General features: G+C 37.8%; 1 protein-coding gene across 1 annotated transcript; it reads left to right on the top strand.

The window, feature by feature from the left end:
* MARCHF5 (membrane associated ring-CH-type finger 5) lies at positions 1-25,755 on the top strand. Its single transcript, XM_066191178.1, has 6 exons — positions 1-281; positions 14,240-14,442; positions 18,300-18,430; positions 21,581-21,764; positions 22,199-22,365; positions 23,541-25,755. Exons 1-6 carry the CDS (start codon positions 238-240, stop codon positions 23,655-23,657), a joined length of 846 nt encoding a protein of 281 aa, XP_066047275.1. The 5' UTR covers positions 1-237; the 3' UTR covers positions 23,658-25,755.
* Positions 25,756-25,984: the final 229 nt, after the last annotated feature.

Consider the following 25,984-nt stretch of genomic DNA (forward strand, 5'->3'; position numbering starts at 1 on the left):
CGGCGCGGCTGCGCTCAGCGCTCGCCGCCTCTCCCCGCGGCGGCCCGGGCGCTCCGTCCTGCCCCGGCCACCGGCCCTGCGCCGCGTCCCGCCTGCCGAAGGAGGGGCCGCCCCGGCCGTCCCTCGGAAGGGCGGATTTGCCGCCTTCCCGGTCGCTCCGCTTTCTCCGCCGCCGCACGCGTGACGCCTTTGTCAGGCTCCGGGCCCTCGGCTGGGCCCGCTCCTCCGCCCGGGGCCATGGCCGAGCAGACGGGCTTGGCGCTGCCGCAGACCATGGACAGGTACGGGGAGAGAACGTTCGGGCTGAGCCTGTGAGCCCCCGCGGCGGGTTTGGGGCCGGTGTCGCGGGTCCGGGTTCATTTTTTGCCTTCTAAAATCCTCGGTGGTCTGGCGAAGTTTGCGAGCGCTGTGGAAAAGCAGCGGGAGCCGAGGGGCAGGAGGGATCGCTGCCGCAGCCCTCGGCCGCAGCAGGGCTGTGTGTGTGTGTGTGTGTGTGTGTGTGTGTGTGTGTGCCCGAGCTCGGGCGGGCTCTGGGGCAGCCGGGGGGCTGCAGGAGCCTGTCCCTGTCCCTGTCCCTGTCCCTGGCTCTGGGAGAGCCTCTGGGGAGGGAACGCACTGACGTGCGCCCAAAGTGAGGCACCAAAAGGTGACCTAAGCCTAGCTGGCCTTGTGTGTTTTGTTGGTGGTTTTATGATCTGAAGAAAGCCTACGACTGCTTTTTGGGATGTTCTTAAAAATTACAACCTTATTATGACTTAAGCATCTTTCCTCGTCTATAATTACTAACTTGTAAATTCTATTTATTATATTTGTTTTCTGTTTATGCCTTTCCTTGACTATGTAGCACCTTCACCCTGTTCCACTGAGCACTTAAGATTCCTTAAGTGTAATTTGGACTCATCCAGGAAGCCCTTGCAACCTGTCCCTACAAACAATAAACCACATGCCGAGTCTGTTGATGCAGCAGTGGTAATAGCCTGGTGTCTCAGAAGGTGGAGATCCAGAAGCAGACAGGTTTCTGTTGATGAACCTGTCAAGTTTTCATCATAAGGAGTCAAAAAGAACCCTGGTGGTTTTCTCCTTTCCAGGTCACCTCTAAGGAAAGAGTAGTTAATGGAAATACAGCCTGTCATTAGGCGGGTGATGGGAATACAAACGATGGGAGGCAGGGGTAGAAGTTGTCCAGCCTGCAAGGTGAGAATGAGAAGTTCCAGTTTGATATAGGAGGAGGATCAAAGTGGTTTGGGGAGGGATAGTTTGTGTTCTAGAAAAACTGAAAAGGTAAGTGATGACAAAAGGATGATTTATGTTATAAGAGTATTGCTGAATCAACTCCTAAACTAAAAAAACACCCAATAAAATAACAAACTTTCATCTACATCCTGAATTTCGAAGCCCAGTAATGTAGAGTATTTTGTGTTTTGGAGTTGTAGGAAACCATAATACTCTTGAGTGGATGCCCTGATGCCCATGGCTGTTGTATCACACTCTGAAGGCCTAGTTCATCCTGTTGGGAAATGGCTGTGAGGTGCTGTTTATAATCTTTGTTGTGGCCAATTGTTAAATTAAACAGTTAATTAAAAAAAAAAAAAAGGGAAATTAGTTACCTGACTGCCAAACTGTTCTTCAGTTGTTGCCTGTAATAGAGATGTGGGTTTTTGATGTACATTTAATATTCTTGTATCCTTTCAAGTCTTTGAAATTATAATTTGTGTCTCTGGCTCTTTTCAAAAACTTTTTCTAGTGTACTTGCAGTAGCTTGGTATGTAAAACAGTTGGACAGCATCTCTGATTTCCTTAATTACAAGGATAGCAGGGAAAGAATTTGAAGTACCTAAGCAGGATAAAAGGAGGTATGAAGAGAGGCTGTAGTTTTCATATAAGAATTCCTCGGGGTCATTATAGGAAACTTTAGAAACAGGAGTGTGACAACTGGTGAATGTAGTAGTAAGAAGGAACAAAGTCTTTAGGATTTTAATTTAATTCAGATTGTAGCACAACATCAATAGAAGGATTTTGGGCTAACCAAGACCTTAAAATGCAGTCGGTGTAAGTAATTTTTCTGGTTTATATTGGGTTTATGGAGCAGGGTTACATCTGAATAAACAGATTTTTATGCAGCTGATGTTTCTGAAGATTGTATATATGTGTTGTCATGTTGTTTGTAGTGGTGATCAAGATAAAAACCTTCAGTATTTCATCTTAAGGGACATACCCCATGGTTAAATTATCTGTGGGGATTCTGAGTAATGTACTGATATTTTTAAGCTTTATTCTCTTGACTTCCGTTGAATTATGTGTGGATTGCTCTTGCAGTTGGTTATGCCAAGGCTTCAGAATGCTGGGGTTCTGTTTTTCAAAGCATGTCTTGTGGTAGTGATTTGTTGTATTTCATATATTATCTAAATTAAAGCCAACTGCTCCCTTCTTTCCATGTATTTGCCACATGGTCAGAACATGCTTACCACTGCTTTCAGTTACTGCAGGCTTCAGAGATGTTAATCAACATTTGATGGATCATGTTGAAGGCTTGTGCAGGTACATGCTGAAGAATCAACACAGTGGTAATTTTAGCATGGTTTAGTTTTTGAATCAGCATTCTTAATTTTCTGACTGGGTGGTAGTTGTTCAGTTGTGGTCAATATCCTTGATAAAAACTAGAGCAACATGATGTGACTTTAGAGTCTCTCCCCTTGCCATTCCCTACTGAAAGGAGACAAGAAAACTGAAATTGCAGGTAGACTTTAAAAGCAATTAAACAATAAATTGTAGTTTGCTTAAGAAATTACTTTTACTGTCAAGAGAGGAGTACTGTGGCAATTAAATTTTCTCTTTGCCAGATCACTGATGTCTTGGAAAAATGCTAGCAGTTGTAGTTCAAAAATTGCAAAATAGCATTAGATTTTCTATTTCAGTTTTTTGAACTGTCATCTGATTCCATGGTAATGTATGCGATGGCTTTGTACATAATTTTCAGTTTCTCTTTCCATTCCAGTCACCATTTGTGGTGGTGTCTGTATTGATATCAGTCATTTCCTTTCTTCTTTGAAAGTGCAGGCACTGATTTCGTTTTATTTGCACAATTAACTGGTGACACTTTAGTAACTTAATGCATGGTTTTGGATTAAGACCCTAATGCTACAGCCTGGACAATGTAATTTGTGCAGTGTGGTCTTTGGTTGAAGGTGTTTATTCTGGACGTCTTAAACTTGTACTGTATGTTGTGCTCTGATCTCTCTCACTGACAGAAGTTGACACACAAGTAACTCTTCATAGGAGTGGAGTTCAACCAGATATGATATGGAGAGTAATAAGCAACATCAAACAGAGGATTTATGTAGTATCTTTATTTTTCACAGACTGCCATCTCTGCAGTTACTCAGTCTGTTATACTGATAAAGCATGTCTCTCTTCCTTGTCCTACCTCAATTAATTATTTTCTTTCTTCACAACAGAGTTAAACTCTTTTGGGAGAGGTCTTCCTAATTTCTGATCAAAGTCTGTCAGTGTCTAGAAGTACCTGGCTTCCTGTTCTTCCTTGAGAGTAGGTCGTTCATGCTTAGAAGGAAAAGGTGTGTAAGAGTAGAGAACAGACTGTGCTGGGTTAATCTCTACCAGGAAGGAAACAAGGGGTTTGTTTTTCCCTGCCCTTACCCTCACTGTTTGGAAGTTGATGTTGATACAGGATGGAAAAAGCAAAATCACACATATCTTGGAGAACGGGTTTCAAGAAAGAAAGTTTGAAACAACAATAACTTTATAATAGCTTGGCTTTCTCATTACTGCTTCATCCCAGGTACATCCCTTCATATTTTGCTTCACTTTATGCTAAAGGTTCTGTGTAGATTGACTTGTTCCTGTGTTTTACCAGTAAAGATGATTAGTGGAGACTAAATGCAGACCTGTACACTGCTCTTTGCCCATGTGAAATATACAGGTGTCAGCATGTTATTTATAAACTATCTTAACCTTTTGACTCTGGTCATGTGAATGTTATTTTTTTATCTTTGATGTCTGCTTTGATATGCTTAGGAACAAATGTACATGTTTTAGTTGCTGCTTAACAATTAAATTCTACCTGCAGACAGTAGGTAATTATTCTTCCTATTTAAGTGTGAAGAAACTCCTGAGAGACAACTTAAAATTTTTTGTACTCAAACTCTTGGCATCCCATGTATTATGAAGGCATTCAAATAATATTTTCATTTGTTATATTCACCTTGTCTAAATAGGCTGTACAAAGCCCTGTTTATTGATCTCTTCCATATAAAAGTTTTCAGACTCTGTAATAGTGCTTAAAGCTCTAATGGTTTCCTTTGCCATGGTGTCTTAAAGTGCTCATTGAAGTTGAAACTTCTGACAGTTAATGCAAATGTGTTGAATAAATATAGGTATAATAATGCAAAGGCAGATACCAAAGGGTTAAGGTATCAATTTTGGAACAACTTTTTTAAAGTAATGCTTAAAGTGGTAGTGAATATGCCAGCTGTTCGAGGCTTGTTTGGTGCTTTTGACATCTTAACCAGCTTAACCTTTTTGCATTGCACAGAGGGTAGAAAATTCTTGGTGTGAAAATAAGTGCTTTCTGATGCACGTTTTTTTTTTCCTCTCAGCAGCAGAATGGGCCAAGTACTAGATTTTTATAGGATGTAATGCCTACCTTTATCAAAAGAGTGTGTGACTTGCTCATGCTTTTACTGGCATTTGTAGTTTACCACAAGTAGCAAATACTTGGCCAGTGCAAAAGAGTAAGAGGACTCAGTCTGAAGTGGTTAAAGCAAACTGCTTCTGGCTGATGTTTCTAATTGAAACTGTTGAGATTACATAAATTGATCAAGGGGCTGGAGCACATGACTTCCTAGAAAAAGCTGCAGGGATCTAGGCCTGTCTAAAGAAGGGATGGTTTGGGAGATGTGATAACCTTCTACCTGCCAAGGTGGTTGTTCAGAAGACTGGCTGTGGTGGTTCTGGCAGGATGATGAGAATCAACTGTAAGTTTGAACAGGGAAGTTTTCAGCATGTGAGGATGGGAGTGATGTAGTTGAGCTTGGTGACAAGTTGCCCAGTGCAGATGTGGGTCTCTGCCCATGGGGCTTTTCAGGGCCCAGCTGGAGAATGCTTTGCTGTCTGCTCTGAATTCGGTGTTGCTTCTGTCTTGGGCGGGTCTGACAAGATCTCCTGCTGTCCCTTCCAAGCTGTAATTCTGTGATACCAAATCTAGAGGCAATCCCAGTTTAAGTGGGAAGACAACACAGTATCGTTTGCACTGCATAATTTAAGCATACTATGCTGGAGGTGCCAATTGGGAGGTCCAGTCCACTGACACCTTCTAGCAAATCTGCACTTGGCCTCTTTTAGCACTGGCTCTGGAATTTGGACCTGAAAGTTGAGGTAACTTTCTGTCTAGTTGGACTGGGAATTTGCTTTTTTTTTCCTCTTAAGAATTTTTGCTCCCGTCATGTTAATGCTAATATGAGTGCTTTTTGTGAAAAATTTCTAAAACTGAATGGAAGTGCTTATGCTCAGGATTTTTGTGTCAGTGATTCTGGGGGAAGGATTAGACACTTCCTGCCTAACGATACTGTAGGATAAGAAAACTTACAAACAAAATGTCCACTTTTAAATGCCGCTTAAGAAAAAATTGCACTGAAGTTGTATTAAATCACGGACCAGCTGTTCATTTGTTTCCAAGTTAACATAAAAATTAATATTTGGCCTGCTGTTTCGCCTATAACAAGTAAATACCAGTTGATTTAAGGGCTAACAAGGGAATCCTTGTATGTGCTTATGTTTTGAGACAACTTTCACAAAAATGATTTTTTTGGATAAGTGTTGTTAGTGTTTCTAGGTTTTCAGGTGATTGCTGATGAAAAGTATGGACTGTTTTGTGTTCTCAGTTTATGTATACCTGCCTGTTTCCTCCTGTGGCCATGCAGCTCTTCTTCAATGTGTATATAGTAAAAGGAACTGCTAACACAGTGGGGAGGTGGTAAATAATAGAGTTGTCATGGACAAGAGGGGCTGGCATTCAGTGGTATGTTTTTTTTAAAGCTATGATGATATAATTAATTATTTCTTCACAATTTTTGTACAGAAAAGACAAGACCCTCTATTTTAAACCTGCAGTGTGGTCATTATGTACCTTCCAGATCTCTTCTCATTTGTTTCTTCTAAGTGCCTCCTGGAATGTGAATATTTTTGTTGAGAAGTGGATATTTTTATTGGGCTAAAATGTGCCCACTTCAGTTAGCTTTCTGTGAGGGATGTAATTACAGACGACCATGTGCAGGGTGCTTGTGACTGTTCCGCTGGTGAGTCATGCAGTCAGTTCCACAGCTTGTCGAGGAGAGTTACTTAATGTTATGATCAGACTCTGTGCAATTTTGTTCACATTTATTCAGGATAAAGACATTTCCAAATTTTCAATGTCTTCCACATTTGATAGGTGGTTTTTGTTGTTCTTCAGGTATTAACAAACCAAGAAATTATCTTGTTGGCATTTAAATTTTATTTGGTAATTTTTAGGTCAAAAATTGTTCCGATTTTTATTATTAGGATTATATATGATGGTTGACTTAAGTAGAGCTTTTTGGTTTGTTCTCTTATGCTGTAAATTTTCTGGTAAAAATGCAAATTATAAACTGAGAATAACTTAATAGTATATGTCATAAACTCGAGTTCAAAGCAGTTTGCTTGCTTTGGAGTCTTCCACTTTTTGCAGTTGGAAGACTACACTTCCATATTTTTTTCTCCTCTTTTCTTTGGAAAAACACAACAGGAAGATTGCTTATCCTGTATGGTCAATTTAACCATGAAACTCTCTAGGAATACATTAAAAAGTCAGACTTCTATTTCACAGGTACTTTCCCTAAAAGTTGAATGTAAAGCAAGGAACCACGTTTGGTTTCTAACAGATGTCTATGCTAATGTATTTACTTTCATAACTAAAGTTACTGTGCCTAAAGATTCATTTGTACTTCTGTGTTAACTGTGGGACACTGGAAAATGGCTGCAGGAGATTGAGCTCACATGATACAGACTCTCTGAATAACTTTGCATTTCTTATCATTTGCTTACCACAGCAGCAGCTTAATGTCAAGATGGTTACAGTTCTAGGCAGGTCAGACTTGGTCTATTCTGTATGTAGGTTGCTCCTGATATTTGTAGCATCTGTCGTCTACTCTGAACATGCACCATGGATACCAGTATTGGTATTTTTCTGATGCAACTCCCTTCCCCTTTCCCCCAGTGCAAAATAGCATTGTTGGTTAATAGAAACTACATATTTTTGTTTTCATTTGGAGTCTGGTCATCTTAGAGGTAATTAATAAGTAATTAAGATGTTTAAAATCACATTCAAGGAGGTAACTTTAAGTAGCCTCTAATATGTAATTTCCTAGTTGCTTCACATCTCTGTTACTTCCTGTGTTTGTGATTATTGACAGATTTGTCAAACAGTGCCTGAGAAAATGTTTTCCCTATATCGTATCATATGCTATCTGCATTATAAAAAAATCCATTAAAATTTTTAAGCATTAACTTAATGCTATTAGAATTGGTCACTGTTTGCTGTATATGTACTTGACTGCGTGTCAACTTCCTGTTCAAATCGTGTTGTTCAAAGCATGTTTCAGTTTTGGAAGTAAATCGTTTTGTGTGTGTGTGTTTATGGGGTTCTTTGTTTAGGTTCTGTTTGGTTGGCTTTTCTTTTTCCACTTAGTTTTAGTCGCTTTTGTTTTTCTTCCTAAGATGGTAAGAATCAGTGTTACCCACCCCCAGCAGGCACTCAGTAGCTTAAATTGTTACTTGTAGGCCCAGCTGCTAATATATAATAGTAAGAGTTCAGTTAGCAAAACGTATAATGTTTTAGTAATAAAGTGGTTATTGTATGAGTAGTAGTTTTTCCTGATTTGTCCTTTGTGCATGTCTAGAAGGGCCCTGTTCTCCCTCCTTCACTTAGGAAATAAAACAAATGTTTCTGACATCAAAATTCATTGCATGTTTAAAAGCTGATAGCAAGGCCACTGAGTCTTGGTGATTTCTTAGCTTTTCCTTTTGAAAAAGTAAGAGTATGGTAATACTAAAGCCTTTAAGATAATTGCATTTTGAAGACTTTATGAAAGGAATATATCTGAAAAACTGGTACCAAAAGTTTAAGTTATACAGAATGAAAAGCTATTTTTTTTTTACTGACAGTCTAGATTTGGCAAAGTAGAGACTAAAACCCAACAAGATAGCTAGATCTGAGGGCGGATTCCTTATTCTAAGCTGGCTAGAAGCAAAGACCATAAAAACTTCCTAAGGCCCAATTTAGGCACAAGAGATGACACCTGGCAGTCAAAGGTTTAATTTTACCCACAAGCTAGAAAGCAGCCAGCAGGATTCATTGAACTGTCCTTTACTCCTATCTCTGCCTTTATACAGTGCAATGAACTCAGGTGTAAAATATTTCCCCTTGATTTAAGCTGTAAGTGAGAATATAATAAAGCTTGAGTTGAACTTCTGATAATCAGTAGATCTTTCTGGCACACTTTTTAGTTAATTATTCTATGGGGTTTTAATCTGTTTGTTTACTGGGTTTTAGTTATCCACATGCTTTTATTAAAAGCTTTTTGAAATCTAGTTTATACGATGTCATCCTGAGGTTAGAGGAAGTCAGAACCTATATGTGAATACCAGTTGTGTGACCATATGTTCACACGAACATTAGCTTGATATTCGGTGCTTGAGCTGTTTCTGCTGATAGCATTGCTTGTGTAGTTACTGTTATGTCTAGATCCTTCCTTAACAATGTCTCCTTTACCCAGCATTGCACACTATCCTTGATGACTAGGCAGAGCGGAATTGGGTATGAGGTCAGATAACTTTCAGGACTTCCTTTGAAAATTTTAGATTTAGTTTCAAGGTGACAACATGTTTTCTAGCTGAGTGTACAGGCTGGCATATGGCTGCTATACCATGCTGCCTTAAAAGCATCCGCTGAAGTCAGGATGGAGCATCTAAGTGGCTGTTTTTGCACCGGTGTCTGTTCCTCACTTAGTGTATTTCCCTTGTGTGTTTTCCCCCTTAGGACAGTGTAAGGGCGGGTGGGTTTTGGATTGAAGATAAAAGTATTCTCCACTGTGTTTGATGGCCAGGAAAATATTGGGGAAAGAGCAGTGTTCCATCTATAATCCTACAAGTGAGTTCATCTCTTCTGTGAAGCACTTCATCTCCTCTGTGAAGCATGGCATAAGCTAACGTTTCTCGGGTTAATGGTATTCCTCTCTCTGTAGCCTTTATCAGGGTTTGTAGGCTAGCCTTGCATTCTCTGGTGACCAGGCAGTGGCCCTCCAGCCTAAGATCTTATTGCTGCTGGTTCTTCACACTCAGGAAAAGGAAATGCTTAGTGGTAGTATTTGCCATGAGGTGTTTCTCTTGCTTTTTGAGACAACAGTTTGCTGTCGCCCTACTAAAATTCTAGCCAGCTTCAAAGCAGCCTAATGCTACTAGGTAGCTCCATTTTTCAGACATCCTATTCTTCCAACTTAAACATGATCTTGTAGTCCTTGGAGTGTAGTTGGCAAGTTTAGTGTAAAGCTTATTACGGTTCATCATCAGAGATACTTTATCTGTCAGCATAGGCTGTACATAAAAAGTTGTTATAGAATCTCATGAAAAATTGCCTCTTCCAAACAGCAGACTTCTGGGTCATCCTTTAGAACAGTGCCTTTTTGTGGCTAGATATTGGAATGATTTCAGTCATTTCTTTCAAGGTATGTTTTCACCACCCCTCACTAACTTGGCTCTCTGCGCTATTGTTGCTATCAGTTATGTTTCAGCCTTTTCACTTTCTTCTTTTTGGATGTGAAATTCAATTGCATTAAGCTGCTCAGACACTTAATGCTTAGCAGGACAAGGATGCTTTACTCTTGCAGCAAGACATCAGCAAATTCCTGCCACTTGAAGGAAAAGAGCTGTGCTTTATGTTGTGGGAGAAATGCAGAAAATTTCTTGTTTTATGAAGGAACTGTAATGAGAGGGAAAATGCATTTTTAGCTCATGATTCTAGAGCGCATCTTGCATGTTCAAATTTGCATTTCCCTCATAAGAGTTAGGTAAAAGTCTAGTAGAACTTTCTTTTCTGAGAAGTTGTCTGGTTTTGCTCACCATTCATATTTGTATGCCACTGAATATAATGGGAAAATTCCAAGATGTTTCCATTCCCACTTGCTGTACTGAATATTTGAAAGCAGATCATAGACCAGCTGTGCTGTCCCAGTCCAGCAAGTCATCTTCCATTAAGTGTACCTTGTGGATGCAAGGGTGTCTGCTGGGCTTTAGAAATTTCTGCAAATCTTTTACTAGTGTGTATAATAAAAATATACAATCAACATACTGCCTTTAAATTACTCTTTTGTATTGCTTTACACAGTCATGCCTGCTTGAAAACAAAGCTGTTTCATGATGAATTTGGCTTTCACAAATTGAGTCAGATTTGATTTAAATAACATGAATTAGATATTGTCATCCCTCCCATCTAAGACTGGTTTTGGAAAAAAAATAACCTTTAGAAGGGGTATAGCTTAATAAAAAGGAGAGCAGTCTAGGTATAGCTGCTAGTGGAGGTCTTAGGGATGTGTTGGAGCTGTAGCTCCAGCCAGATACCAGAGGGAGTGGGCTCCTTACTGGGAAGAAACCTGTGGTTTGGAGGAACCTGGTTTTAGGCAGGCCTTGGGGTCTTAGGTTAATCATGTAACATCTGGAGTATTTGATTTCTGATCTTCAATACAACTTCTTCCATCTGCTTTGCTCTTAACACAAGCAGTGCCCTGAAAAGAGTTTGTCTTTGCTGGAGAAAAAAACAGATGCAAAAAATGCATTGTTCTCAGAGTCTGAATAGAATTTTGAGACTAGAAAGCTTCATCTGCTGGGGAGCTGAATCTAAAAAGCATTTGTAACCTTATATTCAGAGTTGCAATAGTGATATTGGTCTGAAGGTTTGTATGTTTTGGTTTGATGTTGTTTTTTGCTTTTTGTAGGTTTGTTGTTTTGTGGATTTTTTTGTTTTGTTTTTGGTGTTTTGTTTTTTGGGGGGTTTTTTGTTGTTGTTGTCCGTTGGTTTTTTTTGAGGGTTTTTTCAGCCAAGGAAGTGTGGAAAACTACATCAGTGTTATTGATTTCGCTATGTAGAAAGTCATCAAGGAAAAAGGTTTGAGTTTCTATCAGAAACAATGCTTTGTTCCACCTTTTCAGCCCTTTCTATTTCAGGTTATCTGAGTAGCAACCTGATTCAGTGGTAAGAATCAAGGTCATATTTTATTTAGTACAAGAAAATGGAAAATCTGGCAAGAGCCTAGATACCTGTTTTGAAATGGTTTTATTTAGCCCTTTCTGCTACAGCTGCTGTCAATGGAAAGAGATAAAGCTGATGACTGTATACAGGGAATTTACTGTTCATTATTCATGACTTGCTGAAGGTGTAAGTCTGTAAAGGATTTTGTTATTCCTTTCATAGGTCTTTCAGGTTTTCAGGTCTGATTGGCTGGCAAGAAATTGGATGAAGCAATTAAAGAAAAGATGAATATTTTTCTTGACTTACTAACCTTGAAAGAGAACTTGAGAACAGAATTTAATCTATAACCATTGTCATGGACAAGTTCACTAGTTAAAATTGCAATGTAGCAAGATTATATTCATGCTCAAATCTGTCATTATTTGAATAAACTCTAGACTTGCATTTTGTGATGGTATCCTCAGACCTAATTAGCTTTGTTGTGCAGCCTTTAATTTTTAAATAAAAATCTGCATTACAAATTTAGAGCAGTTGTAGACTTAAATAGGATGTGGAATGAGTGAGTGAATGTTTACCTGTAATGCAGAAAAAAAACTGCTGAAGAGGAACAATTATCAGTAGTATTGTATGGTATTATTTGTTCCTAAAGTAGATTTGGGAATTCTTAATGTAAATAAAAATCAATGAACAATGGGAGAACTTGTATTCCCTAAGAACTTGATATTAAGGGCAATGAACCAGAATGTCAGCCATGCTTTGTAATCCTTACAAATCTTGGTTGTGGTCTCAGCATTTTAATCTAGTTTCTTACTAACTTGTGGCATGTGAGTCTTTCCTCCTCCTGCTTAGGAAGGTTAACGTGTCCTTTCAGTTGGGACTGCAGTAGGTGCACACACATTGGGAGCATGAAGGCAGAAAGAAGGGTGGTGTTACAGGAGTGAACAGCATGACAATTTTGATTAAAAGCAATGTGGGGAAGGACAGAAAAAACCCAAGTCAGACTTTGATTTTACCTTCCCATTAAGATGAATGGAAGAAACAACAGTTCTGATTCCAGGAGTCAGTCATCTACTGAAAAGTCTTCTCACTTGCATACTGAGGCAGCTCTAGTTTTAGACCACCACAGTTTAAATTTGCATCTGTACCCACTATAATGTGTTCTGTACTTAGAACTGGACATGTGGACATTATGGGTTCATTTTATGGATTGTTCAATATTAAATTGCTTTCTCTCCAGTCTCCCCTGGAATCTGAATCTCCAATTGTATTCCCTTTTACAAGTATGCTGGTAATGAATTGCTACAGGTTGCCTTCTGCTCTGGCACACTTGCAGCTTTTTCAACATACTTCTACTACTGTAGATGTTAAAAAGATTCAGTGCTTTAAAGAATGTCTTGCAAGTGTTTTATAGGCAGAGTTATATCTATTAAAAAAACATTGCTATTCTTCTGTAACAAAACATTTTCAATTCACAAATAGAATACTACCCAAAATAGTGAGGTCATAAAAGCAAAGCTGTTAGACAAAAATATTTTTCATTTCTTGAAGTTGGAACCTGACAAAATTAAATTTCCCATTGCAGATTCCTCCTTCTTTTTCCTCAAAGAGGAGTTAAAAACAAACAAAAACAAAAGTGAGAGGAAAAGCATCATGAACCCCTGTAACATCCCGGCATAGAATCCACAGTCATTATTCTCAAATAATAAAGTTGTTTTATTTAGGAGCACCAGAGCTTTTTTCAGTTTCTTCTTCCTCAGTTACTGTCTGTTACTCATTACACATAAGAAGCCTTTTAGTGTTTCATCCTAATGATGTTACTCAAGTTGTTAAGAGAACAAAACCATCATCAGAATCGTCATGTAAAACTTCAGTTAGGTCCCAGTGTCTAATTAGATTGTGTCTTGGTAGTTAAATTATAGGGATGTTGTTGCTGTGCTCCTTTATAAGGGTTTAACTATGATTGCAGTGGCTTGTATAAAATATTTTTAAAAATCAAACTGTTTATATATATATATAGAGAGAGAGAGAGAGAGAGTAAGAATTTTATATTGATAGGTTCTGGTTCATTATGTAAACTTCAATATCTTCAGTATGGGAACTAGCAGATTGTTTCACAGGAAAAATTACTGGCTGAACGTATCTGATATTTTCCTAGTTTGGATCCATATTTTGCTTTCTCTTGTAAGTTGGCCAAGTCTGGCCTAATCATCAGGTCAGATATCTGTGAGTTCCTAGGGACTGTGCTCACTTCAGGTGAGGTTGTATAGACTGTCCGTCTTGTGTTTTCTCCTTACAGAATTAATATATTTGTATTTTCATGTCCACATAATTCTCCAAAGCAGAAATTTCCTCCTCTACTGGTACAATAGTATTCTTGAAGTACTTTGTAACTTAATTTATATTATACAAAGTCAACTTGTTTGAACTAAATACTTTCATCTTTTTAAAGAGAGCAAATGAATTTGATATTGTTGTTTAGAATTTTTTTGTAATATCTTGTATTATTTGTGGTGTTTTATCATTTAAGTGGATTGGACTTAGTTTCCCAAGTAACAGACTACAGTATTGATCTTATATTTTTAAAATTAAAAAAACCTTACCAAAATGTTGTAGAAGGAGATGATAAAACATTAAAAAAATATGGATTTTTCATATGCTGAATTATTCAAACGTTGGACTACAGTCTCAATGCTCTTTAATCATAAATTATCTAAAAGTTTAATTAATAATTCAGAATGTATAAAGCAGTTGTTTAGCTATCTGCAAAATTACGTTTATGATGTTGATTTTGTAGCAAAACTGTGGTACAAAATGCTTACACTTCGGTGATTAAGAATGAAGTAACAACCATCATCTCCTCTAGATGCACATTTTCTAAAGCTGCATGCTTTCACATGTGATTGTTTATTTTAAGCATGTAAAAGTAGCAGAAAATATCTCTTTTTTTCCTTCCTGTGATTACAGAAGCTGCTGGGTTTGTTTTGCTACCGATGAGGACGATCGGACAGCGGAGTGGGTGCGACCCTGCAGGTGCAGGGGCTCCACCAAATGGGTGCACCAGACTTGTCTGCAGCGCTGGGTGGATGAAAAGCAAAGAGGAAACAGTACTGCTAGAGTGGCTTGTCCTCAGTGCAATGCAGAATATTTAATAGTATTTCCAAAGCTAGGTAAGATATGGATCATTTAAATTGTTGTTTATTTATTTGTTCTTGCTTTCTTTTTTGCTTTCCTTTCTTGTGCTCAGAACACCAGTTCTGTTGGAAACTTGGCTATTCCTTTTTCCAGACAAAAAGAAGTAACTTTATATTCTGCTTACATCCTATTTGGTGGCTTAGTTAAATACCTTCTAAAAATTTTGGATGTATCCCACTTAAGTATTTAGATAGATCTTGTGATTGACCTGTAATTATTTCCTGGCTAATGGGATTCTTTTTCTTGTTGAGAAGAAGGTGACTTCTTTCAGCAACTGCCACACAGCACATAAACATGTCCTTTTTTTGACTCAGCTTGCAGAGACACTTATCAGAGGAAATTCAGAGAATTTCCTAAGCAGGACGTGGTATTACTGGAAAAACATACTTTCACTTTGGTCAGGAGGTGTTTCTGAGTCAATATTGCCCTGTAATCAAGAGGCAGAGTATTTATGATTGCTGGGTGCTGCTCTAGCTCTGTTTGTCAAGGTGAAAAAAAAATTTGGACGTGATCTTCCAGAGTCTCTTATTAAGTAGCCAAGTAGAATAATGCACAGTACATTGCATGTGTTTAAATTAGCAGTGCTTGCTGTTATTTTGGCCCTCGTTTGCCCATGTGTTCTATGGGATATATTAAGCAAATCAAGAAAATGAAATGTTGCCATGGAAATGTAAATTTTGTTTAAAAGTAAATCTACTTGTTAAAGAAATGGTGATTTAGCAATTGAGTGCAGGAATTGAGAGGATTTTAAAGAAGATATTTTTTTTAAGTGTCTTATTTCAGTAATGAAAGTGCTGAAAATAACTCACTGCCAGTTCTTTGGGACAGGACCTCTTTCTTATTAGCTTAACGGCTGACGAAATTAAGGTGTCAAGGGAATTTTGAGTGATGACAGTTATTACCATGATAGAACACTGAGTAATGGGGAAGAAAATATACACAACAATACTGTATTGTTGATACAAAAAAAAGACATAAACCAGCATGAAACTTACTACAAATTACCCATATAACGACCATTATTCGGCTTTGCTGAATAGGATAAATCTCTGTCATAAAGAAGGCATTAAACAGTAACATTTAGCATTGGCTTTGGGAAGAAAACTGGGTTTCTGTCTGGACACAGAAGGCACCACAAAACTTGACATTGTTTAAAATTCTTATTTGTGTCTTGACTGATGAAATTGTAATGTGAGCTGCATTTGCATTTGATTTTGACAATGGCAAAAAGGGGAGGCAACTATAGTTTGGACAGGATTTTTTAACGTAACAGGCGTTTTAATTTGTTCCTGCAATTCGTGGCGTACTGTATTTGAAAGCTTAGATTCCAACATTCCTGGATTCTGAAGCTGGCCTAAAATTCTTGCATGAGGTGGTTCAGCTCTTGCATGCAGGTATGTGAGACTCCCTTCATGTATTTTGATATGTTTTCCCTCACAGTACCATAATTTTCCATTTTTAAAGATAAGAGCATAAAAATTCAGATTTGTGTAAGAGTACACAGGACATCAAGAATAGAGCAGGGAAATCTGGGTCCATGGAACATCAGTCATGACCTTGCAGTGCCTTAAACAAGTGAGCCTGTCTTGCCCTTTTGTGACTCTTTCTAGTAACCCAAAGCTGTTATGGCACAATTCAACTACATGCGATCAAGTTCACACCAGGCACAGTAAGGTCAGTAAGAATTTGCCAAGAAGCCTTGCTGGTGGCCCTGTTTCTTCTGCAGCAGGTGTCTTTTGAAGACAGTATTAGTCATACCCTTCCTGAGGCATCACAGTTCAGAAACTTATTTACTTTAAGACTTCCCTAATGTACTTCTGGAAACTTTTTTCTAAAAATTCTGTGAAAGGATACCCCCAATACGAATTTTAATTTATGATTATAGTTTAGACGTAATAACAACTTGAGGAGACATCAGTGAATATAAGTAACAGTGGGTGGATTTTTTATGTATTTACTAGTTCAAAACAACCTCTCATGATCTGTCTCAAAATCATCATTCCATTTTAGATGTGATACTGCCTGTCAGTTCTGGTGGTTGGTGGTAATTGTGTTCTTGCGAGCTGTTTTCTGCTCTTCTGAGAACTTTCTCTAAATAGAAAAATATTATTACCACTTTGAAAGTAACCGAAGTATCTCTTAGATAATTACTTCAGTTTAATGAACAGAAAACAGTGTGGCAGAAGAAAACTCTTTAATGCATGATATATTTTTCAAAAGGAAAAATACTTTTTTTTCGTATTTCCTTCTTTAATTTGCATTATCAGTGATATTTATTTTCCTGTTTCTTCTTCAGTACCATCTTAAAAAGCAAAATCAGTTTTGTCCTCCTTTCTCACTACTTTCTTCCTAAGGGCTAATTAAAAAGATTGTTTCAATAATTTTTTCTAGTATTTTCTCAAGATTCTATACCCAATTCTCTAGCCAAGTTTCTCTTAATGATTAGTGTCAGTCGGTGTAACTTGTTACTACTTGTATTATAAGGCAACCTTCAGTGTCCTTTGAGTTTCCTGTCTTCAAACATAAGTTTTCAAAATGGTACAACCAAACAACTTTTCCAGTGACTCTGGGAAACAGTCAGGATGTGTAAACTACTGTGCATTCAGTACTTGCAGTTATGACCTTGTCGCTACTTCCAGCATACTGATAGGCATCCCAGCAGTTTCTTAAGTGTGTTCTGGAAAGTCAAACACAACTGTTAAAGAGTTGAACTGGATGTTCCTGTTGCTGTTTTTCACCAGCTGACTTAAGCTGAGTAGAACTGGGGTTTGAAATCATTCAGAATAGAGATGTTCTCTAGAAAAAGAAGAACTAAGTCATGAAACAGGAGTCACAATTTTGTCACTGTGGATAAACTTTGAGAGACATGGAGGATTAGTTACTTGAGGAATGCCTGTAGGCTGGTTTTGAGAATTGTCACTGATTTTGATAGGAAAAAGTAGGAGGGAACTCACAGGAACTGTTCATGCATATGAGCTGTGGGAGGACAGTCTGTATGTAGAATTTGTTGACAAATACAAAAGTAATGCGGATTATGGTGATGATGTTTTTCACTTCCCTGTATACATTTCAGTGTTCTGGTTTTTGCTTCACTTGTGCTCTTGCAGCCCCTCAAAGAAAAGATGCAGGCATTGCCCTTGTTTATCTCAACAAAGGTAGTCAGGGTATTTATTGTCTTGCCCTGTGTAAGTCTGGAAAGTGCAGTTGTGCATAGACAGAACAATGAACCTATTCATGTGTTGTTATCAAAGGCACTGAATAACCTGAATAGGAGTATTTTTTCATCCAGTGTTTTGAGAGGTGATCCTCTAAACATACTGAATGCAGCCTCTTCCAGTGGAAGGAATCTTTTGTATTAACTGGGCTCCTTTTTACTGCAAGCAGTATAGTTTAGTGACAGAATTTTCAGGTGAAGCTGTCAAAGATAAGGACATGAAGTACATGACAACAAATTGATATTTTTTCCTTTAGAAAACTAAAGTATCTAACAAATAAAAAGGCACTATGCCTAAAGGGGTTTCTACAAAAGAACAATTCTTATTCAACATAAAGGAAGCTAATCAGTGGGTAAATTAGTGCTTTAAGCAGTGTATCAATCTCCTGGAAATGTTACGTGGTAAATGAAATTGTAGGTAGAAAAAAGCTACAAGTTTAGCTTAATAGCTTTTTAATAATTATATATTCTCCCTTAAACAGCACATGTAGTATGTCAGACTTGTATTTCACCTCGTTTGTTCTTTCTTATTGGTGATGCTGAGCTTTCTACAGTATGCTTTTATGTGTGTGTATCTATATATATCTATCTTGAAACCTTACTTTTCCTTTATCATAGGTCCAGTTGTTTACGTTTTGGATCTTGCAGATCGCCTGATCTCAAAGGCATGTCCCTTTGCTGCAGCTGGGATCATGGTGGGCTCCATATACTGGACAGCCGTTACGTACGGAGCGGTGACGGTCATGCAGGTACTCACCTCTTCCCTCAGTTCACACTCCTCTTTCCTTGCCTTCAAACATGCCTAGCTGCTTTCAGCGTAGCTAACAGTGAATTCAAGATGGTTTTTCAGGTTCAACTGGTCCTAGTTTATAAATGCAAGCATGCCTGTTTGGGCTTGGTTCAGTCTGCAGCTAACAAAAACCAGTGCTGCTCTAGCTGGCTGCCCTGTGTGTGGCAGACTGGTGAACCCAATTCTGTTCTCATGGAAAAGGTGCTACTACCACCTAGCTATGAGTAATTCTTCAGAAAAGACATGAGATTTAATCTTTTCTCTTACCTGGAGGAAAGCTTTGCTAGTAACATTCAAAGGGTTGAAATTAAAACATGGTAATATATTTTCTGGACAATGGGATTTTTTTTTAAATTATAAAAAAAAATACATGCTCTGAATGATGCAATTCATTCATAAACAAGAAATGGAAAACACTGCAAATTAATAATGTTTTAATTACTTTAGATTGTATGATTAGTTGAAAGGGGAAAAATACTTTTCCTGCTTCTTTTCTTGTGAACTTGCTATTTAAATAGAAAAGTAATGTTGACAAGTGGTAGACTATTAATTATGGAAAGACTTGTCCATGGCAATCCTAGTTCAACCACAGGACCGGGGTTTTCAGAGATTGTACAATCAGAAGCACTTCGGTTACCCTTTTAGTCGTTGATTCCTATATCAAGTCCATAACCTTTGTTTTGCCTGAAAGCATGAAAGTATTTCTGATGCTAATTCAGCTGTAGATAGAATTAACAAACCTCTGTGTTAATAAATACTCCTCTAAACAGTTCTAATTTTAAATACACAGCTTGGTTCTTCTCCCTGTAAGTCATTTGGCACTAGTTCTTGGGATGTGTGGTACTGTGCAGAGCCGCAGGTCAGTCCCTCTCAAGATGGTGTGCTGTTTTGATTCAGTTTCTTTGTGATCTGAAAGCAGAAATGGAACCCAAATGAGTGGCTGCAGTTCCCCTGTACCAGTGTGGCCAAGGGGCAGGCAGCTGCATAGGTGATGTGTAATGGCTTTCAATGCCACCTCCATTCCATGGATGAGTCTGTGGATTACAGAGTGCTGCACTTAAATATTTTTTCATTGGATATTTTGTTCTTGTGGCTCCAACAGGAATGCCACAACCGTCTGTAATACTACAACCAGACTTTGGAAATGTACCAGTCCTTTTCTCCTTGCTCACAGCTACACTGAGCCCTTTTTCTGTAGGAAATAGTGACCCTTTTTAGCTGCCCTAGAACTCCACAGCCAAATGGAAAAATAAATGCTTTGTTCTGAAGTTGTTTTGCTTTTGAAGTGAGGATCTGTCTAAACATTAGTTTAGGCAGCTGGTCAAATCCCAGGTATGAGGAATTAGCTATTTTCATGATTTAATGTTTTGATTGTATGGATGACATGCTGGGCAAGACAATTTAGTTTTGGTTGTAGAGGAGGAGATTGAGCGGGGCAGTAGAGGAAAATCATTCCACCCTTTTTGCCACCCCAACCTTGCTGGGTTTAATACAACTTGACTCCTGATGCATTTCAGACTCCTTTTTTTTAGTTGAAGGGCCAGAGAGAAGCACAAAAGCTATTTTTAGACTTCAGGCACAGAAAAATAAATACAGAATTGACATTGTGGTAGCTAAGTCAGTAACAAGTCAGATGGAGTTACTGAAAGCAGAGAAATACAGTAATCTCTAAAGCAGAAAGAGACAGGATACTGAGACTTTTTTTGATGGGCAATGACTATAAGGAGAAAAAGGATAGTGTCAGACTTCACAGCTTGAGTAGAAGATACTGAAGAAACTGGAAGACAAATGCTGACTGTTTTTTCAGGAATAATCTTTTGGCAGCAACACTATTGGTTATGCCTATTTTTAGAGGCTGTGGTATATAACATAACTTGCTGTTCTAGAGGCATAACATGGAATGCTTTCCAGAGCAAGGCAAAAAATATACAGTTTGAAGCTACTGTGGTACATGACCGTGGCTTCTTCCCTGTGTCTTACTTTTTCCAGAAGTACTGGGTTTGTTGTTTTCCTTTTTTAAAATTTTACTGTTGTTTCATGTTCTTACCTCCCAATTCTAATTTTAGTGAACTTGAAGACTTGATAAGTTATTGTACTTGTGGGGAAAATGAGAAGTCAATGAGAACACATCAGCAAATCCAGTGCCTGACAAAGATAATAATGATTTTACTGTTTTTAGTCTTTCCAGATTGTTACAGAAAAAGTCATGATAGAGCATGTTCTTCCTGGAAGCAGCTCAGGGACTGTATTAGCATTTATACCACTTAAATTGAGGCAACTCTGGAGGATATCTACCACTCCAACATTTTTATCTCTTTTTTTATCCTCAGTCCTATTAGATTTATTTAGAATTAAATCAAGGTACTTTTTAGAACACATAAGGCACCATTCTGTTACAGTTTTAGTATGTGCATTTTATAAATGGAAAAGTCTGATTAATTCTTTTATATGTCAGTAGAAAAGTGTACACACAGCTGTAATAATGATCCTTTAAAATCCTTGAACTAACTACACTGGAAAATAATGTACCTGTGAAGATATGCTGCTGTTTCCACTACAGTTGAAAATAATGTTCATCTTCCTGCACTGTCCAGGGAAACAGCAATTGTATACTGTGATCTCTGTTATGTAAGGTATTCCTAAAAATCAAAAAATTTTGGTAAAAACATCCGGAGGTACCTACAATCAATTTATCCTTTGAACAGTAGTATCTGATCAGTTTCTGAGTGTAGAATTAGTTGTAAAACTGTAAATTCTTGAATGCATTTTGGAAAGCTTTCTATATTGTTAGTGTTTCTGATGTTTAGGCTTTTATATACCCAGAAACACATGAAACCTTTCTTGCAATGGCAGGGAATTCTGTAACAGTTCTCTGCAAGATTAATGATTTGGAAACTAGGGCTGGTAGCTCACCTGCCTTATGCTCCATAAGCAACCGAGGATACAAAGAGAAAACAAGAGTAAATTAGGTAAAACAGTATTCCTTTTTCCTTTAAGTTAAAATGTGTGGGCAGCTTCAAACAAACTCAGCTTTTTAAATTAAGTTTCTGTTCATTTGTACACTCTTGTGGCCTTTGTTATGTTTGTCAACTCTATGCGTATTTTCCAGGTTGTGGGTCACAAAGAAGGCCTTGATGTGATGGAGAGAGCTGATCCTTTATTCCTTTTGATTGGCCTTCCCACTATCCCAGTCATGCTCATACTGGGCAAGATGATCCGTTGGGAGGACTATGTGCTCAGACTGTGGCGCAAGTACTCTAATAAGCTACAAATTTTGAACAGCATATTTCCAGGTAATGTGATTAAATTTAAAAGGAAATGCCAAGATTGAATTTCTGCCTTTAGGAGATGGGGGATAGGCAAGTAGCTTTTGCTATTTTTAAGTAGAGGTGATTAACACCATCCCTCTATTTCACATTCATTCTGTTTAGATTGTGTTTGTATAGTATGTCCTGAGAAGGGTGGGGCAGGAGTAGCAGGACCATGGTTTCACTTCAGGCTTTTGGAACAAAACAAGCTACTAAAATTCATGGGTCTTACTTGAAAGTAAAAATGACTGCAGTCATTTAATGGAAACAGAATATTCACTGAGAGGAGGGATAGTTCTCCAAAAGCAGTTGGGCTACAGATTTGTAGTGGAGTGGGGAGTGGGCAGTGATGTACTTTCTGGGTTCTTTTTGAGGCAGTGGCTGTGTAACCTTTTCTTCCCCCGTTCTTATCCCTTTAGGCATCGGATGTCCTGTTCCTCGTATCCCAGCAGAGGCCAACCCTTTGGCAGATCACGTCTCTGCCACACGTATTCTGTGTGGAGCTCTAGTTTTCCCCACTATTGCCACAATAGTTGGCAAGCTGATGTTCAGCAGTGTTAACTCAAATTTACAAAGGACAATCTTGGTAAGAGTCAATACTGTTTGTTTCATAAATTAATATAATACAGGAATATGAAGTGTTGTGAAGGAGAGAGGCAAAGGAAAAAGGAACATAAATTGATTCAGAATTTTAAGAGCAGCATTTGATTAAAGGAAGGGGCTTTTTTAAGGTTGCCTGTCTTTGCAGTGGACAAACATCATGTGTGTGAAAGACTCTGTTTTTACGACTGAAGCTAATCTCAGTTCATGACAAGGCTGAAACTTTTATCTGGCACTGTAGTAGGCAGGCCTTAGCAGTAGTTAAGGCTGACAATGAAGATGAGGAGCCAGCATCTTCTACGAACAGTCTCTGTAAGGGGAAGACTGGGCTTTATGTTATAAACCTTTCCATATTAGCTTTTATTTACTGATTTTTAGAGAAACCCTTTGTTTCTTATTTTAATAAGGAGAGGAAAATTAACTCTCCATAGAATTCAAATGGAGGGGGAATGACAATCTCTTCCTTTGTGAATAACCTCTCTGGTTGCTGCCTTTCAAGGGCAAGTACACGGAGTTGGGTAATTTGGAATCCCTGCTCATCTGACTGTCACTTCAGCCCATTTTTAATTCCTGCATGTTTATACACCCCTCTCTTTTATATGGAACATACAGTGGTATTGCAAATGTTCATGCAGACTAAAATCTTCTTGGTGTCTCATTTTGAAGACTTGAGATAAATATATTATAAAGCTTTCTAGAGGGAAAAAAAAGTTTGTTTTACAAAAATAGATTTTATTTTACTCCGCTTTTGGCAAGTGCCATTTTTCACAGTCTAGTTATAGAATGGTTATCAGTGCTGTTCCTTGTGCCATGTATAGTGTATATTCAGAGAAGGGAGGAAAGCAGATACATATCTGCATTCTCTTTGTTCTTGAAATAAGATTTTGACTTTTAAATTTAGAATACTGGTGAGACTTCCAAGGAAATAAAAACTTTTATAGTTTCAGTCTGTAATCCCTTTAAGTAATGTTAACCTCTGTAACAGTTCATTGTGACAGAAAACTTTGTGCTACTCATTTGGAACTGTACTAATTAGTTAATCTTGAGAAGAAAATACCAAATGTTTAGAAAACAAATCTTCTCTGACTGAAAATTTTTAGGAACATTTGCAATGATATAACACTGAACTGTGCAGGTTTTCAAAATATCTTTTTATTTCAGGGTGGAATTGCTTTTGTTGCTATAAAAGGAGCTTTTAAGGTTTACTTCAAGCAGCAGCAATATTTGCGCCAAGCTCACCGCAAAATTTTGAATTATCCTGAGCAAGAAGGAGCGTAAGGCTGAAACCTCCAGATGTCACAGAGTCTCACCTAGCAGGTTTCCATGTTGTATTGGTTCCATTATTTTTGCACAGTAGTGGAAAATTGTGATAAGTTGCTGCTCCTCTGTTTTTTTTTCCTTTAAATACAATAGAGCACTGTCTTGTGGCAGGGTAAATCCTTTCAGCAACCACTGAACCTAAGAATGTGATTTGGCTTTCTTATTTTTTGGATATTTCTGTTGGGCAGTAGGCTTTTGAATTTTCTTTGAGCCAGTGTACTGAATGGAAAAAAAAAGAATCAACTACAGAACATTTGAAGTGTAGTTATGTAGGCTATATCCAAATGCCTTTTCTATAGGTGTTTTCATACCCACGCTGTCATTCAGTTGAGCATTTCACACAATGAAGGGAGATTGCTTTAGAAGGGGAGCGTGAGTCATTACCAAGGAGAAGTAATTTTCCTTGGGTTTTGCTGGTATCAAACGGGGAGTGTGAAATACCCAAATGGCAGAGAAAGCAGAAGATAGATCACTCTCTACAGGACTTGTTTATCAGCTTTAACCACCTAAGTATTAGGTGTTAAAATTAGCATGGCTTTCAGGTGACTATTTTATTACTGGTAATTTCCAGTGTCCTGTTGTATCTTCTGCAGTGCCTAGTGTCATTTTCTCATGGCTTTACTGGTTTGTAACTGGTGCTGGATAGCATTTTTTTCCTCCAGAGTAAAATAATTACAAGGGGGAAGTAAATTTCAGTTGCTTATTTTGTAGTTAAGTATTAGAGCACTTTTCTAGTTTCCATATTCCTTTACGTTGTGTAAATATCCATAGAAAACCCGTGAGAAGGCAGCATTGAACACTAAAGCTCCGTTTGAACTGACAGAGCAGGGGGTCCCCTGAAGCATCCAGACCTGAGTGTGTAACTCAGCTGTTCAGGACTAGGCACTGCTGCCCTAGTGGAAGTGCTGGCTGCAAGGGGCTGACACTACACTTGGGGAACCTGAGCTGAGCATCCTGCCAGCAGGGTAGGTGCTCTTAAGGTAACTTGGCTCCATTTTGTAAAGGACTGAAGGATAGATCTTGAATGTGTAATAAAGTTCATTTATACAGTAAGCTTTACTTATCCCACATTTGTAAAGTAGTCAGCTGAGGGAAACGTTGGCACTTCCATTATTTGATGTGTTTCTAAACCTAGTTTCAGCAGAAATTGACTGTTTTGTGAAGTTAAATCCTGACAATATGGCCATTGCATATTCATACCAGACCTAATCTGGACTTCATATTTGAAGTTCTTTCTTAACAAAAATTTCTTTGTTTTTCTCTGAGTTTTTTCTTGTTCATATTAGTATGGCAAATGCATGCAGAATGGCTTAAAAAATCTTCTAGTGGAATTATTCATAAGTAAATATTTCTTTTCACCAGAAATGAAGTACATGCAGAATGGACTTCCTATTTGACTGCAATAACGTATGTTAGGAGAAATTCAAAGTAAGGTACCTTTTCTATAGTATGTTTATCTTAATTACCAAGATGTAATATTTTAAAAGTGTACAAAAATGTATATAAAGGCCAATTGGTATTAAAAACTTATACAGGTGTTAAGAATTATAAATTCAATCAATATCAAATACTTTTGAGGCTCTTGCTGTAATGGAAGAATTACTATAACCTTGTACGTCTGCTGATTATATTTGTCTTAGTGGGCTCACTTTTATATAAAACCTAAACTGAGTAGCAGCCTCTGAAAGTTGCTACACTCTGTAAGATAGTCTTGAAACAATATAAAATGTATTTCTTACAGATTTCCTCGTTTCAAGAAAACAGCTTTTCAGTGGTCTTCACTGTATATATTTCCAAGCAATTTATTACTGTTTTTTAAAGTCTCATGGAGAGAATTGAATGATGCAAATTAGTGGGTTTGAAACTTGTTTCATGGGAAAGCTCATTGTCTCCTTTGGAAGTTAAAGCTATTGTAAAAATGCAATTATAAAATACTGTATGGACTGTAAGATGATTCCACATGAGTGGTTAAAGGTCATTACTCTGTAAATCTTGTTTTTAAGTATTGAAAATTAAAGTTATGTTGAATTAGGTTGAATAAATATTTTTTACACTCCTTAGTGTATTTTGTCAGTTGAACAAAAAGCCTGTAGCAAAACTTCTGAATGGAAACTGTGTTTTGTTTTAATGCATACCGATTTCTATAATTAATTTTAAGTTGATAAAGAAATATCTTTGTGATGAAGAATTACTTTAAGACTTAAGTCTGACATTGAATTTTTTTTCCTCCTCTCTAGTGATGAATAAATGATGTAGGGGAATGTGTTTCTTAAACATTTAAAGCA

This window comes from Chamaea fasciata, unplaced genomic scaffold (genome assembly GCF_029207755.1).
Source record: "Chamaea fasciata isolate MVZ Bird 193981 ecotype frontalis unplaced genomic scaffold, bChaFas1.0.hap1 SCAF_9, whole genome shotgun sequence".
Classification (NCBI taxonomy): Eukaryota; Metazoa; Chordata; class Aves; order Passeriformes; family Sylviidae; genus Chamaea; species Chamaea fasciata.